Raw genomic sequence first — 23,035 nt, forward strand, 5'->3', positions numbered from 1 at the left:
GAGATGCTCACTTGTTTAGATTCTCTACTTGTCTTTGAAAGCAGGATTTTCTCTCCCCTGTTAAAAGAATCTGGGTGACTTCCCAGTAGGCTTTATATTTCTTGAGGGTAAGGAGTATATAGCTTTCTTCATATCAAATAGCAACCCAGGTTTATATGAGTAAATGTTCTTTTTAAAACCTAAATTGGATCATGTTCTTTTGGGATTACTAATGAGTAAAGTATTTTAACTTTGTTAAAAATAACCTTTTCAAAGACTTTGTGAAATATAAACTTGGAAAATTACAGTATAAAATTGTCATCTTGGTGTATATGCTCCAGCTCATCCTTTATTTCTAAATGAGATAAATTTAAGACTGATCGATGTCGTAGGACCTATTTGTTAGTAATAATTAGCCTACCCTATTTATTTTTTAAATTTTTATTTATTGATTTTTTTTTTTTTTTTTTTTTGAGAGAGAAAGACAGAGAGAGACAGAGAAAGAAACATTGATTTACTGTTCCACTTTTCTGCGCATTCATTGGTTGGTTCTTGTATGTGCCCTGACTGGGGACTGAAACCAGTCTTGGTGTGTTGATGCTCTAACCAACTGAGCTACCTGGCCAGAGTAATTTACCATATACATGTTGTTAATCCTCAACAGAGGATTTTTTCCACTGATTTGTTTTTTTTTTTTTTTTTTTTTAGAGAGAGTGGAAGGGAGAGGGAGAGACACAGAGAGAGAAACATGGATGTGAGAGAGAAACATTGATTGATTGCCTCCTGTACTCGCCCAGACCTGTGATTGAACTCAAAACCTGGTATGAGCCCTAAATGGGAATCCAATCCGTACCCCCTTGGTGCATGGGATGATGCTCCAACCAACTGAGCCACACTGGCTAGTGTGCAACCTACCCTATTTAATAAATACTTTTGGTATTCAGTTTTGGAAGTTAAGGAATGGATTAAATAGGGGATTTATTTCACGGAACCCATGGTTTTGAATTTTCTGTTTTGGAGTATACCTTGTGTTAGAGGGGATATATGCTGGCTAAGTGATATTATAGTTTGTCTTAGTTATATATTGTAAGTTCTGACAGAATGAAAAGGGAAGCTAAATTCTGGAAATTGCCAAAATATCTTTAGGCATGGGGAAAATACCTGTGAGAAAGGACACTTTAAGTTTTTAATGGATGACCACAGACAAATACAATTTTCTTTATAGCTTGCTTAAGTGTTACATATTATTGGACACTGTATTTTCCACAATATCCGTGCACTAGAAAACAAAGCATACAAAGAGTATGGTCTTGAAGCGACAAAAATAATTAGCTTATTAAAATTTGGCCATCTAGGTCTTTTCTTTTGTATTTTGTTTTTGGTGTATATTAGCTAATTTTTTCACTGGCAGCATATTCATACTAATCCTATACGTATGTCCTTAAATTTTAGTTTAGTGAACATGTATTCATAGTTGTATCTACACACCCATTCCTTTGGTCAGGGAACAAATAGTGGCAGTGAAAACTTTTTAGCATTGTGGAACTGAAGGGTTACTTTTTATTTTCTTGGGATTTATTTATATCCTATTTCATTCCAGAAAGAATTTCTAGTTACTTAAAAGATCCAGAAATGTAATAAAATGTATATTAGAAAAAAGAAATGAGGAGGAAACATATATTCTGTTCCCAAGTGGCAGCATAGTTCAATGACTAAGAATAAAATTTGGATTTGGATTTTCTTGGCAGCAAAAGGAAAAATGGAAATACAGTAAAATACATACTAAACTGGAAGGAGGAACAAGACCAGTTTTCCAAGGATAAATCTTCTCTTGACATATTTTAAGGAAATATTTAAATTGGGCATTATATAAAAGCTGTTTTTGTTGTTGACTAGAGGTTCTGGTTAAAAAAAGATGATGACTAGTCATTAACATTTTAAACCAAGAAAATTAATTTTGTATGGTGGTTGGTTTGAATTTAGGATGCAGATGTGTCTTTTATTTCCTTAAAATACTTCAAACATCTATAGAACACAGAGTCAATATAATTAATATCCATATGTCCACCATACAGCTATATCAAATCTTAATGTTTTCCCATTTTTTAAAGAAAAAAAAATGGAAAGAGAACATACAGTTGAAGCATCTTTTTGGATTATATTTTACTTCCCAGAAGTAAGTTATCCTGAATGGTGTTGGTGTTGATCATTCCTAATGCCTGTTTTTATGTAATCAACACTAATAAAAGAGAAAAATGGTAATTGGCGTATGAGCTACACTTTTCATTGGCTAATCAGGGCTATATGCAAATTAACTGCCAACTAAGATTGGCAGTTAACTGCCAACAAGATGGCGGTTAATTTGCATATGTAGGCACAATGCAGGGAGGCGAAAGGGAAAGCAGGAAGAAGCCCCCTGCCACTGACAGTGATTGGAAACCCAGGGGGGAGCTAAGAGCTGGGGGGCAGGGCAAAGGCGGCCTTGGGGCCGCCTTTGCCCTGCCCCCCAGCCATGATCGGAGAATCAGGCACCTTTGCCGCCCTGGCCAGTGATAGCAGGAAGTAGGGGTGGAGCCAGCGATGGGAGCTGGGCACGGTCGAAGCTGGCAGTCCCAGGAGCTAGGGGTCCCTTGCCTGGGCCTAAAGCGAAGCCCACAATCGCGGGGCCGCTGCAGCTGTGGGTCCCCGCTGCCTGGGCCGAACGCCTAGGCCAGAGGCGTCAGGCCTGGGCAAGGGGCCGATCCTGCGATTGGAGGGTGATGGGGGTCAACGCCTGAGGGCTCCCAGTATGTGAGAGGGGGCAGGCTGGGCTGAGGGACGCTCCCCCCCCCCCCACACACCCAGTGCACGAATTTCGTGCACCGGGCCCCTAGTTACTTCATAAGGATTATATTTATAAGCAGGTCATCTTATTGTTTTGCATATTTAAAACTTTATGTAGACACTTTTCTGCCTATTCTGTAACTTATTTTTTTTATGAAACATGTTTTTTAGTTTCATAGGAAGTTGATATTTTATTAACATTTTGACCCACAAAAATGGCTGTTTTCATATGGTTCAACCTGATTATAGTCATCACGTTTATCTGCTGTATAGTTATATTATTATTAGAAAACCAGTTTAAATTCATTTTCATGTTGATAGGTGTTTAGGTTTATTGTTTTTCCTGTTTTAAAAACAATGCTACTGTTAAAATTCTAGATAGAAAAGTATCAGGTTGTACTGCAGGTAATAAGGATATATGTTTTGTGACATTTTCATAGCAGAAAGCTTTTTGGAAATGAAGGGTTTATTGAACCAAATACTAGTTGGAAAAGGACAGGTCCTGTGACGTGCAATCTAAACCATCAGCAGCAGGAGCTAGATGAAGAAGGCAACATGTCCTCTGTCCTGGAGTAGATGGTCTCTTTTAAATACAGGGGTGGGCAAAAGCAGGTTTATAGTTAATACAATGCAATAATAATATAATAATTAATAAATAATAAAATACAAGAGCCTTGGCTGGTGTGGTTCAGTTGATTGGGTGTCATTCTGTGTACCAAAAAATTGTGGGTTCAATTCCCTGTCAGGCCACATACCTAGGTTGCAGTTCTATCCCCGGTTGGGGCACGGAAGGGCAGCAGCTGATAGATGTGTCTCTCTCACATCGATGTTTCTCTTTCTCCCTCTCTAAAATCAATGGAAAAAAAAGACTTAAAAAATAATGGTAATATAAGAGTAAACTGTTGCTTATACTCAACTGTAAATCTGCTTTTGCCTACCACATATTATGTTTTTGAAAGAATTTATATTGGCTACAAATAAGGGGAGATGAGAAAGGGTGAAGGGGGGAGGCAGTTCTAGGATAGGTGCACAGTCCTTAAGAAAGAAATATTTACTATTGGTTGGTGCTGGACAAGTCTTGAAAGTTCATGCATAAGCAGATGCTGGGGCATCTGGTGGTCTCTATAGAAGTTTATTCAAAGCTCTAAGGTGCAATCAGGAATGTGAGCAGTCTATTGTTAGTTGGCCCACAGTTAAACTGGTTAACCCTCCAGTCAGCTGTAATTTAATTTAGTACATCCCAGAATCTTTCTCTGGTTATTACATTGAACATTCCTGATTATGAATGCTTGTGCACATATTTAAGATCTTGGGCAAGTTTTCCAAACTGCTTGTTGAGAGCCATTAATTGGTTGGGAAATCAGGTTAGGAATTCAAATAGGATGGAAACGTATCAGATTGTATTGCAGGCAGTAAGGATAAATGTTTTGTGCAGTGTGAGTGTGTGTGTATGTGTATGTATGTGTATGTATGTATGTATGTGGGTATGAAATTTGAAGTCCTCTAAGGTAATTACTTAGAAGTGGAATTATTGGGTTGGAGGTTATGGAGAAATTGCCAAATTGTTCTCCAAAATTGTCCTATTTTGCATTTTTTCTCATTAAAATGTGAGAATTTACTCTTTCCAAATTCTTATCCGTGGCACCGTCAGATTTTTTACATGTTTACAAATCAAATTATTGTGAAATGATATCAAATTGTCTTAAGTTTTCAAATTAATTATGAGATTGAGCATGTTTTCAAATGTTGAGTAACTATTCAGGTTTTCTTGAATGGCTGTTCCTTCTTCCTCCCCTCCCAATTGGGTTGTCTTTTAAATTGATTTTAGGAGTTTTATATTCTGGTTATGTCTGTTAAGTGAATTGCAAATATATTCTAGTCTCTGTGGCTTATTTGTTAATTTTTTCATATTTCTAAAAGTCTTAGACTTTTTTTTTTACATTTAGGTCTTGATTTTTCCTGATTTTTTTTTTTTTTTTTTGGTATATGATGTGAGGCAGGGATCTAATTTAATTTAAAAAATATTTTTATTGATTTCAGAGCAGAAGGGGGGGGGGAGAGAGAGAGAGAGAGAGAGAGAGAGAGAGAGAGAGAGAAAGAAACATACATCAGTGAGGAGAGAGAATCATTGATCAGCTGCCTCCTGCCTGTCCCACACTGGGGATGAAGCCTGCAACCAGGGCATGTGCCCTGACCGGGAATTGAAACTGTGACCTCCTGGTTCATAGGTAGATGCTCAACCACTGAGCCATACGGCCAGGCAAATTAAATTTTTAAATACTTTTTAATATTTCTGTTAATATTTTAATACTTTTGTTAATTAATATTAATACTTTCTGTTAATTTTAACATTTTTATATTTCTGTTTTTATATGCCTATGCATGTAAGTTGTTGTAAATCTTTTATGTAGTTTAAGTTCAGTACACTAACAGCCTTTTTTAAAAAAATCCTTACCCGAGGACATACTTCCATTGATATTTTAGAGAGAATGGAAGGGAGGGAGGAAGTGGGGAGAGAAAGAGAGAGGAGGAGAGAGAGAAAGAAACATCGATGTGTGAGAGACACATCCATTGGTTGCCTCCCAAACACGCACAAACCCAGACCAGGGATCGAGCCGGAACCATGGTACGTGCCTTTGACCAGGAACCGAACCAGAGACCTTGCGATATGTAGGGCGGTGTTCTAACTACTGGAAAACCAGCAAGGACAGCCTTTTTTTTTCTTTCATCAGGCTGCTTCACATGTTCAAGTTTGTGACTTCTGGGCTAGAATAATGTGATTGGTTGATTACTTGATCCAGAACTAGAACCCAGAATGTAGATAGATAGAGAGCATACAGGAGGTGGGCAAAAATACATTCACAGTTGTGAGTATGCGAAACACAGAATTTATTCTTATACTAGAGGCCTGTTGTACGAAGAGATTCATGCAATAGGCCTTCCCTTCTCCTGGCTGCCGACACCGGTTTTCCTCCGGCACCCGGGACCCAAGCCTTTGCTCTGGCAGGAGCTGCCTTCCATCCTCCATCTTCACGGCCCCAGCCGGAGCCGTCTTCCGTCTTCATGGCTCAGGCTCACCTTCAGTCTTAGCTCCTCGGCTTGGAGCCTACATATGCAAATTAGCCGCCATCTTTGTTGGCGGTTAATTTGCATATCATGCTGATTAGCCAATGGGAGGCGTAGCGAAGGTATGGTCAATTACCCTGTTTGTCTATTATTAGATAGGATGATATATTTTTCCATATGAACAACTGTAAACCTACTTTTGCCCACTTCTGTACAGTAGAACCTCGGTTCTTGAATTTAATTCATTACAGAGGCTGTTCAAGAAGCGATTTGCTAAAAAACTGAATCATTTTTTCCCATTAGAAGTAATGTAAGTTGAATTAATCTGTTTTTAACCTTTCTTATATACAGTTCATGTCTAATGTACTGTTTAATCTATGAATAAACGCTTCTTAAGTTTATCCAACCACCCCCTACTAGCCTTAAATGAATCACTTTGAACACTTGGTCCAGGGTTGTCTTTTAAGTCAGTATGCAGCATCTTTGTTTGCTCATATATCACTGCTTGGGAAATGGCTGTCACTGGCTAACTGCTTTTCATTTATCCAAATCAGCAACAGTTTTTCTACCTCTTCAGTAGTCTGTGATCATTGTTTCTTTCACACCCTTAGCAACATTAGCACTGAAGATTATAACTATTTACACATTATATCACAGTTTAGCTGGTCCTGATATATTGATGCCCTCTTTTATGTCTTAAAATTGTGCTAATGGTTGATTTAGCTGGCAACAAAAACATTTTCTCCTTTGTTGCCAGAGAGACCCTTTTTGTCATGCTGAGGTATCAGCTTGAAAGGGTTGTCAGTTTGAAAATCAAAGTTTGGTTCCACAACCCAGACATTTTTGTCTGTGAACAAGTTGGCCTAGAACTGAATTGTTTGAGATGGGAGATGTTGGAGAAACGAGGTTTGATTGTATTTTGTAGACCTCACCCAAATGTCATTTCTCTCAGTCACTTTTTAAATTGAATCTGGGTTGCAAACAGTTCGAGGATATATTTTTATGAGGAAAACAAGATTGCTGGTTAGTATCCACAGACTTTGAAACTAGATAAGCATGTATTGGATTGATATTTTGATAGTTGAAACTTCAGAATACTTAAATGTATTTAGTTGTCCAGTTGCTGTTATATATATGTCCTGATGTTTGAGACTTTTAAAAAAATATATTTTTACTGATTTCAGAGAGAATGGGAGATGGAGAGAGAGAGAGAGAAACACCAGTGATGAGAATCATTGATCTGCTGCCTCCTGCATGCCCCCTGCTGTGGATGGAGCCCCCTGGGCATGTGCCCTGACCAGAAATTGTACTGTGACCTCCTGGTTCATAGGTCAGTGCTCAACCACTGAGCCATGCCAGCTGTGCAAGACTTTTAATTTTGAATTTAGGAGAATTATGTATATAAGCTTGAGCCTTAACTGTCTTAAATGTTTGTTAGAAACCGCTTTAAATCATTTAGTTTAAGAATGAAAACTTTGCCCTGGCCAATATGGTTCAGTTAGTTTGGCGTCATCCTGAACTCTGAAAGGGTGTTGGTTCAATTCTCGGTCAGGGCACATGCCTGGGTTGCTGGCTTCCATCCCTGGTAGGAGGTATGCAGGGGGCAGCTGATTGATGTTTTGCTCTCACATTGATGTTTTTCTCTTTCCTCTCTTTAAAAATCAATAAAAGTATTTAGAAAAAAGAATGAAGAAAGACTATTACCTCTTACCTCTTCCTTTTTACTCTTCAGCCTGCTGTAATTTAATTTAGGACATCTCAGAATTTTTTCTTGTCAAAGTCTTACATTTTTATTTCTTTTGGGTAAAGTTTTAGTAGAATGGCTTAGTCATACAGTTAGTGTATTTGGAAGTTTCTTTAGTTAACAATTTTTCAGAGTGGTTGTGTCAGTTTATCTTCTGCCAGCAATGTACTAGTCCTCATTAATATTTGGCATTGTGTTTTAAAGCAATGGTTACCAACCTTTCAGACCTCCTGGGACCACTAACTTCATATTTTAAATCCCGCGGACCACTAATATGATTTTTTTTTTAAAAAGATACATTTGTAAAATAATGATCAGAGAACTTCCATTTTAATATGAAATGCACCTATTTAATATAACAACATTATAAATACTTATTTAATCATAACAAAATCTTCAAAGTTTAATTGTAACACATTTATTAAAGTTTAATTTTTAAGAAATAATTGGAGCGTATTTTAAGTCTTACACATTTTTAGAGTGTGATATTTGCTCCTGTTTGCTTGAAATAAGTTTATGGATTTTTGGCTCCAATGTCGTTACTGCAAGATGGAGAACCGTATTTATTTCAAGCTGACTGGTACCGAGTTTTAATTGCTGACACAGATGAAAATGTTTTTTCACACAAATAATGTTGTTGAAAATTGAATTGAAATTTTCATTGCTTTTTCACTCAGCAATGGGTATTCACTTTTAATGGAGATCCAAAAATGAGGTCTTTGATAAGGATGACTGGAATTTAGCTTTGAGACTGTCGTGGTATGATAGATTGATGAGGCTTTCTTTTTCATTCATGCTTAAATTGCTATCTTCCATGTTTGCTGCAAATGGACCTATTATCCACATATTGCCATGTCTGGGATCTTCTTTCTTTGGGTAATAACGACCAAAAGATTCTGTGAGTGATTGTAAGTGCTGTTGAACAATGATTACCACCTGCCGGTGGACATCCTTCTCTCATATATTTACCAAAGTTTGAAAACACTTGCAGATCTTTTCAGCCAATCGCGTTTGCTACAGTAATATTTTCTTTTGAAAAGCATCCATTTTACCTCGTAGTGTGAACACGTCCTTATGTTGTCCTTGCAGGGATATGTTTAGTTCATTTAATAGTGAAAAAGTATCTGCCAGGTATGCAAGCTTGGCTACCCACTCATCGTCAGAGAAGAGTTCTTGTAATTTTGGATTATTTTGCCGATGGAAAAATACTTTGACTTCTTCGCACAGGGCAAACAGTCGGGTTAGTATCTTGCCCTATTATGAATCATGCTTTTGGCATCAAGTCTCAATACACTTTGCATAGCTATAGATCCTGAAGATTTTCTCCTATCCTATCTAATAATAGACAAACATGGTAATTACCCATACCTTCGCTACGCCTCCCATTGGCTAATCAGCGAGATATGCAAATTAACCGCCAACAAAGATGGCGGCTAATTTGCATGCTGCAGGCAGGGCAAGACAGGGTGAGCCACCAGCGCAAAGCCGCCATGCAGTCCCCCGTGGGCTACCCCTGCCTGCTGCCCGTGATCGGATCCGGTCCTGGGCTGCAGGCAGGCCGGCCCCGGAAGCTCCAGAAGCTGCCAGATATGGCAGTAACTCTGTCAGTAAGCACTCTGAAAGTCAGTGGCATAAATGCACCAATTAAAAGACAGATTATGAGGGTGAATCAAAAACAAAACCCACTTTAAATATAAAGACACATATAGATTAAAAGTAAATGAATTAAGCTGCAGCCTGTTTTGCTCAGTGGATAGAGCATTAGCCCATGGACTGAAGGGTCCCAGGTTCGATTCCAGTCAAGGGCATATACCTCAGTTGCTGGCTTGATCCCCAGTCCTTTTCAAAGCATGTGTAGGAGGCAACCAATCAATGTGTCTCTCCCTTTCCCTTCACTCTCTCTAAAATTTAATGGAAAAATATCCTTGGGTGAAGATTAACAAAAACAAAGTAAATGGATTAAGTAACATTAAGGAGATTATAAGAAAAATATATTCCAAATTTTGTTAGTTGTATAATGGTTATGTTTAAATTATTAACACCTAAGAAATTGGGTGAAGGGTACATATAATATGCTGTAGTATTTTATAGTTTTTTTTTTACATGTATGATATGATTTCAAATTAAAATATTAAAAAATTAAAAATTAATAAAATATTAATTGAAATGTATCTACATTACATGAAAAAATCTCCTAATTGCTTCTAGCATAATTTATTAAATTGTGCTAAAATTTACAAGGGTTCAATTAAAAAATATCTTAATTCTAAATGATGTAATAGAAAATATATAATAGTGCAGTTATAAGCACTTATCTGAAAATAAAAATTTAAAGAATTAGCCAAAGAAAATATATGCACAACCCATGGACACAGACAACAGTATGGTGATGGCCCAAGAGAAGTGGGGGGCAAGAGCTGGGTAGAGGGGTCAAAAGGGTGGAAATAGGGACGTACTATATCCTATCTAATAAAAGAGAAACATGGTAATTAGCGTACGACCGCTGCCCTTCCCATTGGCTAATCAGGGCAATATGCAAATTAACTGCCAGCCAAGATGGTGGCCGGCTGTCAGGCAGCTTGAAACTAACATGAGGCTTGCTTGCTTCAGTGATGGAGGACTCCAACGTTCCCTGTCTGCGGCTGCAACTCTAAGCAACTATGCAATAAATATAGAAGCTAAACAAAACCCCAGAAACCTGCCTTAGTCCGCCGGATCGCAACATTGTAAGCAAAGGCCAGAAACCTACTTTCAGCAGCAGAGGCCTAAGAACTGCAGCCAAGCCTCAAAGCTAAAGCTGGCCCAGAATAAAAAAGAAAAAAAGGAGCGGTTGGGAGCTTCAGTCACCCCCAGCCTGAAAACAGCCCTCAGCCCCTCATCCAGACTGGCCAGGTACCCCAGTGGGGACCCCCACCCTGAAGGGTGTGTGACCAACTGCAAACAGCCATCATCCCCTCACCCAGGCTGGCCAGGCACCCCAGTGGGGACCCCCACCCTGGTCCAGGACACCCTTCAGGGCAAACCAGCCGGTCCCCACCCGTGCACCAGGCCTGTATCCTATATAGTAAAAGGGTAATATGCCTCCCAGCACCGGGATCAGCGGAGCCGTGAGGCCTCCCGGCACCGGGATCAGTGTGACGGGGCAGTGCCCAAACCCCCTGATCGCCCTGCGGCTCTGTGTGTGACAGGGGGCAGGGCCACAACCTCCCTATCGGCCCTGCTCTGTTCGTGACAGGGGAAGGCGCCCCAACCCCCTGATCAGCCCTGCTCTGTGCCTGATAGGGGGGAGCTCCCCAACCCCCTGATTGCCCTGCGGCTCTGTGTGTGACAGGGTGCGGCGCCCCAACCCCCTGATCGGCCCTGCTCTGTGTGTGACACGGTGTGGCGCCCCAACCCCCCCTCCCCCCACTGGCCCTGCTCTGTGTGTGACGGGGTAGAGCCATAACCTCCCCATTGGCCCTGCCCTGAGTGTGCGAGTGGCGGCACCCCAACCCCCTGATTGGCCCTGCTCTGTGGGTGATAGAGGGCGGCGCCCCAACCTCCTGATGGGCCCTGCTCTGCGTGACGGGGCAGCGTCCCAACCCCCTGATTGGCCCTGCTCTGCTGTGCGTGACAGGGTACAGAGCCCCAACCCCCCTGATTGGCCCTGCTCTGTGAGTGACGGGGCAGTGCCCCAACCCCCTGAATGGCCCTGCTCTGTGCGTGACAGGTGGTGGCGCCGCAACCTCCCCATCGACCCTGCCTTGAGTGTGACAGGGGGCGGTGCCCCAATCCCCCAATCGGCCCTACCCTGAGCGTGACTGAGGGTGGCATCGCAACCTCCCGATCGCCCTGCTCTGTGCATGACAGGGGGCGGCGCCCCAACTCCCCAATCGGCCCTGCTCTGAGCCGGACCAGGGGCTGCACCTAGGGATTGGGCCTGCCCTCTGCCACCCGGGAGCGGGCCTAAGCCAGCAGGGCGTTATCTCTCGAGGGGTCCCAGACTGCGAGAGGGCACAGGCCGGGCTGAGGGACCCCCCTTCCCCCCGAGTGCACAAATTTTTGTGCCCGGGGCCTCTAGTAATAATAATAAAAGGCTAATATGCAAATTGACTGAACAGCAGAATGGCTGGTTGCTGTGATGCGCACTGGCCACCATGGGGCAGACGCTCAATGCAGGAGCTGCCCTCTGGTGGTCAGTGCACTTCCATATGGGGAGTGCCACTCAGCCAGAAGCTGGCTCATGGCTGGCCAGTGCAGAGGTGGTGGCAGGAGCCTCTCCCACCTCCGTGGCAGGACTAAGAATGTCCAACTAACAGTTTAGACCCGATCCCTTGGGGGCCTAAGCCTTTAGTCGGATATCCCCTGAGGGCTCCCTGGCTGCCAGAAGGATGTCTGACTGCAAGCTTAGGCCTGATCCCCCAGGGAGTGGGCCTAAGTCAACAGGTGGACATCCCCCAAGGGGTCCTGGACTGCAGATGGGCGCAGGCCAGGCTGAGGGCCCTCCCCCCCCCCCCCCCCCAAGTGCACAAATTTTTGTTCACTGGGCCTCTAGTGTTTTAATAAAAGTTTTACATTTTGTATTTTAAGTTCATGCTCCATAGGGTGTGAGGTTTATTTAGATCAAGGTCCCACTCCCTCCCCTCGCCCAAGGGATTGTTTCTACTTCGTTATTTGTTTTAGTTATTCTGGGCCTATTTCTTCCATATCAATTTTAGAATAAGCTTGTCTATTTACAAAAATCCTTGCTAGGGTCTTGATAGGAATTGTATTAAACCGATAGAAGATTTGGGAAGAATTGACATCTTTACTATTTAATGTTTCACTTCATGAATATTAAATGTTGCTATTTGTTTAGACCTTTGATTTCTTTCATTAGCATTTCCTAATTTTCAGTAAACAGATCCTTAAGCATATACTTAAGTATTTAAATTTCTTTGAAGTAATTGTAAATGACATTGTTTTAAATTTTAGTTTCCACATGTTTATTGTTAGTATATAGAAATGTGATTGATATATGAGTGCTCATGTTCTTTCTGTTGACCTTGCTGAACTCACTTAGTAGTCCTAGGAGTTTCTGTAGATCTTCAGTAGCATTTTAAGTTTTGTTTTTAAGTGTTTTATCTTTCACTTTCTATTGTGTGTATTAGTTTCTTCTATAATAACCAAATATTCTGGGCTTTTAGGATGGAAGCTGTTAATATGTAGATGTAATTCTATATCCAATCACTTTGATGAGTTTTCTTATTGTAATGGTTTTTTGCAGTTGATTCTTTTGGGTTTTTTGCTAAACTGTGATAATGTGTAAATAGTTATAATCTTCATTTTTTCCCTCTTGTTTAGTTGTCTATAACCTCCAGGACAGAGTTAAATAATGGTGATAAAGGACAACACCCTTTACCTTAGAGTCTTAGAATTGATTGCTTTGGGTTTCAAGGTATTGCATCCTCGTAGAACTTCATTTTATCATTAGAGAGAATGCAAATAAAGTAAAACATATATAGTAGTAGATTACAGTTCTCTCCAGTGTTCTTGTATTGGACCGTTTTGTTAAATCGTTGGGAACCTGAGCATTGGCATATATGTTTTTTCTTTCAACAATTCTATTGTTCAAACTCTAAAATATATTGGTAGGCCTTTCTGCTTTAGCATATGTAAAATGGTAAATATAACTAATTTTTTTTGATTGGAGATTTTACAGTGTCTTATTTTGTTCATTCTTCTTTTATTATACTTATAAATTTAGAAAGCATTGTTGATAGGACTATGTGTTTATCTTAGCCCTTTCCTGGAAACTGATTTTTTAAATGTCTTTTTATTTTAAGAAGAATCCTTACAGATTCTTTGGGAAAACTTATTTCTTGTCATTTGCTTTCTGTTTCTGAGTTGAAGATTACAAAGCAATTCTAACTAATAGAGCATTCCATTTATATTCTCCTAAATGAGCAACATGCCTCTATACATAACTCCTGCTTATGAGAAGATCAGCGTGGTCATATTTGAAGGCTGCTTTGCAGAAAGCTTTATTCTATTTTCTATGTTTGATAGTAAAAATTTTGATTCTTTAGTTTACTTGCCATGTAAACGAAATGACTTTAGGGTTTTTCGATGTAGGAAATGTCCAAACATGCAGAGAATTTTTATGAGTTTATTTAAGGCATTCTGGTGACAGTTGCCAGGAAGCAAGATCTCAGATACTCTGGAAAATGCCAGTTTTGCAGTTTCTTTCTTTAAAAAAAAATAAAAAATATTTATTGATGAGAGAGAGAGAGAGGCGGGGGGCGGGGGGGGGGGGGTGGGAAAGAGAGAAAGAGAGGGAAGCATCCACTTATTTGTGCATTCATTGGTTGATTCTTGTATGTGCCCTGACTGGGGATCGAACCCACAGTCTTGGGTATGGGGAGGATGCTTAAACAACTGAGCTTCCTGGCCTGCTGTTTCTGGTATACTTTTGGAATTAAGGAGGGAACATAAAGGAGATTATGAAGGCGGGAGAAATCAGGGTGCAGGATAGTTAACAAGATTATAAAAGGTCTGGAAAAGAGGATTACTTCTGGCATCTCAAAGGTGTGTTAACCTAGATGCATAAGACTAATGGACAGGACTTGCTTAAACCTTTCATTAAAGAGGTTATAGGCCTGGAGCATGACTACTCACTATGACCTGCCCAGTTAGGAATTTATGATCATATCCTTTTATGAGGTCACTTTCCATCACTGGACTTGGCTGTTTTATTACAGAACCCTCTTTTGTCCACAGGTTCAAGTTCTTATCTTTTTTTTCCCTAGTCTTAATTTTTTTGGGTAGCAGATAGCACATGAACTTCATGAGGGCCAGAACGACCTAGATATAAATCCCAGCTGCTCTTTATTTATAGACTAATGGCCTTGAACAAGTTACCTAATCTCTGAGCCTACTTTCCACATCTGTATATGAATATAAATCATTAACATTGTTTCCTCTTTCAGAATTGGGCATTAATAGCATAGTTTATAATCTCAGTATTACAAATATGCTTGCTACGGCCTTTATGTGATAGGCACATGCCCAGGTTTGGTGATCCTTAAAGTTTTATGTTTGTTATTGCTCCCAAAACTTTGAAAACACTTAGAGAAATTCTGTAGCAAAGTCATGATTTATGAAACTAACAGAGTAATTCTTAGTTTAATTAGAATTCTTGGACTAAGTCTTGTGTACCCACATATATGAACATTAAATGCACCTTTTATGGCATCCAGGCCCTCCCACTTTGCCCTACTCCTACTTTCCCCTGGTACAAATGTTGAATCTCATGGGATTTATGAGCATAACATGTACCCTGGCTCCTTCCTATTTTAGTATTGCTAATTGGATTGCCTGTGATAATCATCTTATTTGGATATGTAACTAAATGTGTAAAATAAGCCTCTGGTCCTCACCAGTGTGGCTCAGTTGATTGGAGTGTTGTCCCATACACCAAAAAGTGGTGAGTTCAATTCCTGGTAAGGGCACATACCCAGTCTGTTTGATCCCCAGTCTGGTTGTGTACGGGAGGCAACTGATTGATGTTTCTTTCTCTCTTTCTCCCTTCCTCTCTAAATATCAATAAAAAAAATAAAGTAAACTTTTGTAGTATGAATTAAGAGGTAAGAGCGTCAAGGACTTGAAATATTGAACTCTAGGAAATTTATTGCAATCCAGTTTGGAGGGAGAGAGATGATTTCTGAAAGTGTTTTTACAAAAACACTTAACATTTAAATATCATCTATCAAATATTCATTAAACATGTGTATAGCACTTTCTAAGAACTCACAGGGATATAAAAGTATGCTCTGGTCCTGAGTTTCTTTTCTTCCAGGGTAATCTATAGTTAAAAACAACTAAAAATATTGAAATGCAGACATTAAATAAGTAAAATACAAATGATTACCACCAATATATGCTATATAAGTCAGAGATTTGGTCCTATTTATTTTCTACAAAGTATGGCGAATTTTTGTTTCCTTTACTGTGAAATTGGTTATTATGATGTCTATATGATGTTGGATATGTAAAACCCAGCTATAATGCATACAGTCCACATATATAGTTAAATATATTTTTATTGATTTCAGAGAGGAAAGGAGAGGGAGATAGAAACATCAATGATGAGAGAGCATCATTGATTGGCTGCTTCCTGCATGCTCCCTACTAGAGATTGAGCCTGGAACCTGGGCATGTGCCCTGACTAGGAATCGAGCCGTGACCTCCTAGTTCATGGGTCTGTGCTCAACCACTGAGCCTCACTGGCTGGATCCACATATATTCTTTCTACACTTATATATGTTTTTCATTGAAAAAGTAATGTATAGTATGTGGCAAAAATATACAAGTAGAACAAAAATGAAAAGTAAATCTTCTCATTCAAGACCCAAATCTCCCTCCCTCCCTCCCTCCCTCCCTCCCTCCCTCCCTCCTTCCTTCCTTCCTTCCTTCCTTCCTTCCTTCCTTCCTTCCTTCCTTCCTTCCTTCCTTCCTTTCTTTGTTAATCCTCACTCAAGGATATTTTTCCATTTGTTTTTAGAGAGAGTGGAAGGGAGGGGAAAGACAGAGAGAGAAACATCAGTGTGAGAGAGAGACACATAGATTGGTTGCCTCCTACACATGCCTTGACCAGGGCTGGGGATCGAGCCTGCAACTGAGGTATGTGCCATTGACCGGAATTGAACCCGGGACCCTTCACTCCGTAGGCTGATGCTCTTATCCACTGAGCCAGACCGGCTACGGCTGCTTTTTCCACATAAAAGTAGTTTTTGGCCCAGCCAGTTTGACTCAGTGGTTGAGTGTCAACCTATGAGCTAGGGAGTCATAGTTTGATTCCCAGTCAGGGCATATGCCCGGGTTGCATGCTTGGTCTCCTGTGTACGGCATGCAGGAGGCAGCTGATCAATGATTCTCTTCAGTGATGTTTCTATCTCTGTCCCTCTCCCTTCCTCTCTGAAATCAATAAAAATACGTTAAAAAAAATAAAATAAAAGTAGATTTGGGCAGTCTTTCCTATCATCAAATACAGATTTTTATAATATACATTATTGTTTTACCATTATTAATGATTGCTGAGTATTTCATTGTTTGAGCATATAATAATATAACCCGTCTCTTCTCTCAGCACTTGTTTAATGTGTTTAAAATATGTTAAATTTAAAATCTTCCTCTCTTTAGGGTCAACACACTGTCCTGAGAGTCCACCCTCCCAAGAAGAAGGGACAGAAAGAAAGGTCTCTTTGTAAGAAAGCCTTGTGTATCCCATGAACCAGACAGCGAAAAACGGATTGGAGTGCATCAGGACTCCAGAGCCAGAAATACGGCTCAGAAAGGGACTCCAACTTGATGGTACAAGGAGAGGTGATAATGACAATCACCAAGGAGATTTGGAGCCTGTTTTAGAGGCATCTGTTCTTTCTACCCATCTTAAAAAAGTAAGTTGATGTGTTAAGATGGTAAGACAAATTTATGGAAGTATGGCTGGAGAGAGAATGGGGTTTTGAAAAGGAACCTTGAGCACATTTGTAAGTTTTTGTTCAGAATAATTTGAAATCTCTTATTAAATCAGATAGGTATTACTTGATTTCATAGTAATGCCTTTTCTTGTTTGAGAAAGGAAATGGGTTGTGTAGTGCTTTAGTGATGAAATATTGTTTATATTTTTGGAGAACATTTTTTTATTTTTTTACATTTTATTGATTTTTTACAGAGGGGAAGGGAGCGAGATAAAGAGCTAGAAACACCGATGAGAGAGAAACATTGATCGGCTGCCTCATGCACACCTCCTACTGGGGATGTGCCCGCAACCAAGGTACATGCCCTTGACCGAAATCAAACCTGGGACGTTTCAGTCCACAGGCTGGCGCTCTAGCCCAGCTGTGGGCAAACTATGGCCCGCGGGCCGGATCTGGCCCGCTTGAAATGAATAAAACTATTGAAATAAAAGACCGTACCCTTTTATGTAATGACTAGGGGCCCGGTGCACGAAATTCGTGCACTGGGTGGCGGGGGGGGGGGGAGTGTCCCTCAGCCCAGCCTGCCCCCTCTCACATACTGGGAGCCCTCAGGCGTTGACCCCCATCACCCTCCAATCGCAGGATCGGCCCCTTGCCCAGGCCTGACGCCTCTGGCCTAGGCGTCCGGCCCGGGCAGCGGGGACCTGCAGTGGCAGCGGGAGGTGCCGCGATCGGCGGGCTCCGCCCCTGCTCCTGCAGGACGCCTCTGGCTGAGGCATCCAGCCCGGGCAGCGGGGACCTGCAGCTACAGTGGCCCCACGATCGTGGGCTCCGCTTTAGGCCCAGGCAAGGGACCCCTAGCTCCTGGGACTGCCAGCTTCGACCGTGCCCAGCTCCCATCGCTGGCTCCACCCCTACTTCCTGCTATCACTGGCCAGGGCGGCAAAGGCACCTGATTCTCCGATCATGGCTGGGGGGCAGGGCAAAGGCGGCCCCAGGGCTGCCTTTGCCCTGCCCCCCAGCTCTTAGCTCCCCCCTGGGTTTCCAATCACTGTCAGTGGCAGGGGGCTTCTTCCTGCTTTCCCTTTCGCCTCCCTGCATTGTGCCTACATATGCAAATTAACCGCCATCTTGTTGGCAGTTAACTGCCAATCTTAGTTGGCAGTTAATTTGCATGTAGCCCTGATTAGCCAATGAAAAGGGTAGCTCGTACGCCAATTACCATTTTTCTCTTTTATTAGTGTTGATGTTTACTTTGAATTTATATTAGTTCACACAAACACTCCATCCATGCTTTTGTTCCGGGCCTCCGGTCCAGTTTAAGAACCCATTGTGGCACTCGAGTCAAAAAGTTTGCCCACCCCTGCTCTAGCCACTGAGTCAAACCAGTTAGGGTATATTTTTGGAGAAATTTTGTTTGCATGCTAGAAATACTTCTGCAGATATGGTTTATCTCTAGTGCATATCTTGGAAATCAGTAGAGTTCTGAGAAGAGAAGGCAGATCTTTCACTTCCCAGAGAAAAGAACAGCTTTTAAATTATTCAAGCAACTATTCCTAGAAAGAACAAAGGTAGAAATATCTGTAGACAGCATTAGAAAGTTATTGCTCTGTGCTATGGTACCTTGGAAATATGTAGCATGCATTCAATATTCTGGCTCTAGTACAGTGTTTCTCAAATTGTAGGTTGTCCCCATTAAGAGTTTATGAAATTAATTTTGGTACTAAAGGCAGTATTTAAAAATTAAACAGCAAATTAGCATAAATATTGAGCTGCATGTATGCAGGAATATACATTTAAACAAACTTATTTGGTGAAATTGTTTAGCTTTATATATTTGCATATCCTATCTAATAAAAGAGAAACATGGTAATTAGCGTACGACCGCTACCCTTCCCATTGGCTAATCAGGGCGATATGCAAATTAACTGCCAGCCAAGATGGCAGCTGGCAGCCAGGCAGCTGGAAGCGAACATGAGGCTTGCTTGCTTCAGTGACGGAGGACTCCCATGTTCCCTGCCTGCTGCTGCCGGCCTCTGAGCTGCAACTCTAAGCAACTATGTTACAAATATAGAAGTTAAACAAAATCCCAGAAACCTGCTTTAGTCGGCCCGGCTTCAGCCAGCAGGATCGCAACATTGTTTCAAATACAGAAGGTAAACAAAAGCCAGAAACCTGCTTTCAGCAGCAGAGGCCTAAGAGCTGGAGCCAACTTCAGAGCTAAAGCTGGCCCAGAATAAAAAAGAAAAAAAGGAGCGGTTGGGAGCTTCAGTCACCCGCCAGCCTGAAAACAGCGCTCAGCCCCTCATCCAGACTGGCCAGGCACCCCAGTGGGGACCCCCACCCTGAAGGGTGTGTGACCAACTGCAAACAGCCATCATCCCCTCACCCAGGCTGGCCAGGCACCCCAGTGGGGACCCCCACCCTGATCCAGGACACCCTTCAGGGCAAACCAGCCGGTCCCCACCCGTGCACCAGGCCTGTATCCTATATAGTAAAAGGGTAATATGCCTCCCAGCACCGGGATCAGCGGAGCCGTGAGGCCTCCCGGCACCGGGATCAGTGTGACGGGGCAGCACCCAAACCCCCTGATCGCCCTGCAGCTCTGTGTGTGACAGGGGCCGGGGCCACAACCTCCCTATCGGCCCTGCTCTGTTCGTGACAGGGGAAGGCGCCCCAACCCCCTGATCAGCCCTGCTCTGTGCCTGATAGGGAGGAGTGCCCCAGCCCCCTGATCGCCCTGCAGCTCTGTGTGTGACAGGGTGCGGCGCCCCAACCCCTCCTCCCCCCACGGGCCCTGCTCTGTGTGTGACGGGGTAGAGCCATAACCTCCCCATCGGCCCTGCGCTGAGTGTGACAGTGGCGGCGCTCCAACCCCCTGATTGGCCCTGCTCTGTGGGTGATAAAGGGCGACGCTCCAACCGCTCCCCACTGGCCCTGCTCTGTGTGTGACGGGGTAGAGCCATAACCTCCCCATCGGCCCTGCCCTGAGTGTGACAGGGTGCGGCGCCCCAACCCCCTGATCCGCCCTGCTCTGTGTGTGACAGGGGGCGGTGCCCCAACTACCCTATCGGCCCTATCTCTGAGTGACAGGGGGGAGCTCCCCAACCCCCTGATGGGCCCTGCTCTGTGCGTGACAGGGGGGAGCTCCCCAACCCCCTGATCGACTCTGCTCTGTGCGTGACAGGGTGGCGCCACAACCTGCCCATTGACCCTGCCTTGAGTGTAAAAGGGGGCGGTGCCCCAACCCCCCAATCAGCCCTACCCTGAGCGTGACTGAGGGTGGCATCGCAACCTCCCGATCTGCCCTGCTCTGTGCATGACGGGCGGCGCCCGAACTCCCCAATCAGCCCTGCTCTGAGCCCAACCAGGGGCTGCACCTAGGGATTGGGCCTCCCCTCTGCCACCTGGGAGCAGGCCTAAGCCAGCAGGTCGTTATCTCCCGAGGGGTCCCAGACTGTGAGAGGGCACAGGCCGGGCTGAGGGTCCCCCCCTCCCCCCCAAGTGCACAAACCAGCCCTCTAGTCTATAATAATAAAAGTCTAATATGCTAATTAGACCAGATGTCCTTCTGGACGACATTCCGGATGAAGCCGGGTCTGTGAGGAAAGCCCGGGTCCCAGGTGCCAGAGGAAAGCCAGTGCCGGCAGCTGGGGGAAGGAAGGCCTACTCTTTTTTTTTTTTGTAATATATTTTATTGATTTTCCACAGAGAGGAAGGGAGAGAGACAGAGAGTCAGAAACATCGATGAGAGAGAAACATCGATCAGCCGCCTCCTGCACACCCCCCAACGGGGATGTGCCCGCAACCCAGGTACATGCCCTTGACCGGAATCGAACCTGGGACCCTTCAGTCCGCAGGCCGACGCTCTATCCACTGAGCCAAACCGGTCTCGGTGGAAGGTCTACTCTTGCACGAATTTTATGCATCAGGCCTCTAGTGTGTGCACGTCTGTGTGTGTGTGTATATTTGAATAACATATACATTTCTTACTGTGAGTCATAGTTAAAAATGTTTTGAAAGACTTCTTGAAACTGTATCTTTACCATTCTAAGAGATGTGCTTATGTGGGTAATAGTGGTGCTGGTTTGAACTCCAGTTTGTTGTCTTATTTGTTGAGATCTTTTTATAATAATTTCACCAGGGCTTTGTAGCCATATAGGCTATTGTGGTAAGAAATTTGAGCTCACTTTTTCTTTTATTCTTGGTACTACCTTATAACTTTATACTAGACTAGGGACCCAGTGTACGAATTTGTGCACCTTGAAAGGAACTGTGGGTTGCGAGGCTGCGGTGGGCACAGGGGTGGGTCTCGGCCCATCCTCCGTGCCCCCGCCCAGCCCCCTGTCTCCTGGCAGCCCTGCTCTTGCCGCCACCACTCCCACGCGCTGACGGCGCTGGCCCCGCTTGCACCCGCTGATGGCACAGAGCGATTGGGGCTGGCACCTGCAATAAGTGTGAGCGGCAGCTGCTGCCCCGATCGCCCCTCAGAAGCAGGGGGAGGTGGAGACGCCCTCAGGGGCAATTAGGGCCAGCAACTGCCGCTCACACCTGCTGATGGTGCCGAGCAATTGGGACTGACACCAGGCGCCAGCAGTGGGTGTGAGCAGCGGCTCTGGCGAGGGCTGCGGGTGCAAGTGGGGCCAGCGCCAGCAGTGGGTGTGAACAGTGTCTCTGGCACCGGCAGCGGGTACGAGCAGGGTTGTCACTGGCAGTGGGTGCGAGAGGCAGCTGCCGGCTCCGATTGCCCCTCTGGAGCAGGGGAAGGTAGAGAAGCCTTGAGGGGCGATTGGGGCCAGCAGCTGCCACTCGCACCCACTGACAGCACCAAGCGATTGGGGTGCGAGCTGGGCCAGTGCCGGCAGCAGGTGGGAGTGCCAGGCAGGACCGCAGCTTGTGGAGCAAAGAATTTTCAGTGACCACCAGAGGTTCGCCCCAATGATAGTAACCGGCACTCCTCCTTGGTCTGGCGCCCTCGCTCACCTGCTCCATCATCCCGCAGTGGCCGATGCCCGCCATGTTCCGCGCTCTGCCGCCTGCTGCCGACACCTGCCATGTTCCGTGTGTGTCCCCTGGTCAGCACACGTCATAGTGACCAGTTGTTCGGTTGTTCCGCCATTTGGTCTGTTTGCATATTAGGGTTTTATATATATAGATTGTGCTACAATGACCGATTATTTGCATGCATGTGCTTGCAAGTGCTGCACACACACACAGGCAGATTAGTAATTTATAGAATTTAAAAAAACCTATTTGCCTACTGCAACTGTAAGTGTAATTTGACCTATAAACTAGCATTATTGTTTAAAAAGAAGTTTGATGGATATCTTGGGCAAGAACTTCCTTTTACATTTAAGACTTTGCTTTCTTGTTGCCACTTTGTAGTAATAACTGGCCTGGTGCAGAGATTTGTGCACATTGAAAGGCAATTAATTAGAAGAAGGATTCATGCAGTAATTGCATTAAAAAATTACAAGTCAAAATCTATCTATCTATCTATCTATCTATCTATCTATCTATCTATCTATCTAAAGAGCCAGGGCCCATAACGTCCAAAATGACCGAAGAGACAACCGAATGCCAGGCTGCGCATGCAGCAGGCTCAGGTGGGCGGGGACTGGTGAGCCGGCCAGTGTTGGAAGAGTGTATTCTCCAGGGTATATTCCTGTCTTGTGCCCTGAGCTGCTGGGAGATTCTCTGGCCACCTGAGATCCTGAACTGGCATAAGTGTTTGGAAAATCATTCTCTTAACTCGTTTTTATTAATAGTTCCCAGGTGTATGTATAGCTCACATTTATTTCATTGTTTAATATTAGAAGTATTTTCCTCTAGCCGGTTTTACTCAGTGGTTAGAGCATTGGCCTATGAACTGAAGGGTTGCAGGTCTGATTTTAGTCAAGGGAATATACCTCGGTTGCAGACTTGATCCCAGGCCCTGGTCACGGTGCCAGCAGGAGGCAACCAATTGATGTGTCTCTCTTACATG

General features: G+C 43.4%; 1 protein-coding gene across 1 annotated transcript in view; it reads left to right on the plus strand.

Annotated features, from left to right (window-relative positions):
• ADIPOR2 (adiponectin receptor 2) overlaps nucleotides 1–23,035 on the plus strand; it is a 79,132-nt gene that overhangs the window by 9,372 nt on the left and 46,725 nt on the right. The window contains exon 2 of the mRNA XM_059683961.1: nucleotides 16,772–17,028. Coding sequence (XP_059539944.1) covers nucleotides 16,858–17,028 — 171 coding nt within the window. The 5' untranslated portion in view covers nucleotides 16,772–16,857. The remainder of the gene's footprint in view (nucleotides 1–16,771; nucleotides 17,029–23,035) is intronic.

Source organism: Myotis daubentonii, chromosome 2 (genome assembly GCF_963259705.1).
Source record: "Myotis daubentonii chromosome 2, mMyoDau2.1, whole genome shotgun sequence".
Classification (NCBI taxonomy): domain Eukaryota; kingdom Metazoa; phylum Chordata; class Mammalia; order Chiroptera; family Vespertilionidae; genus Myotis; species Myotis daubentonii.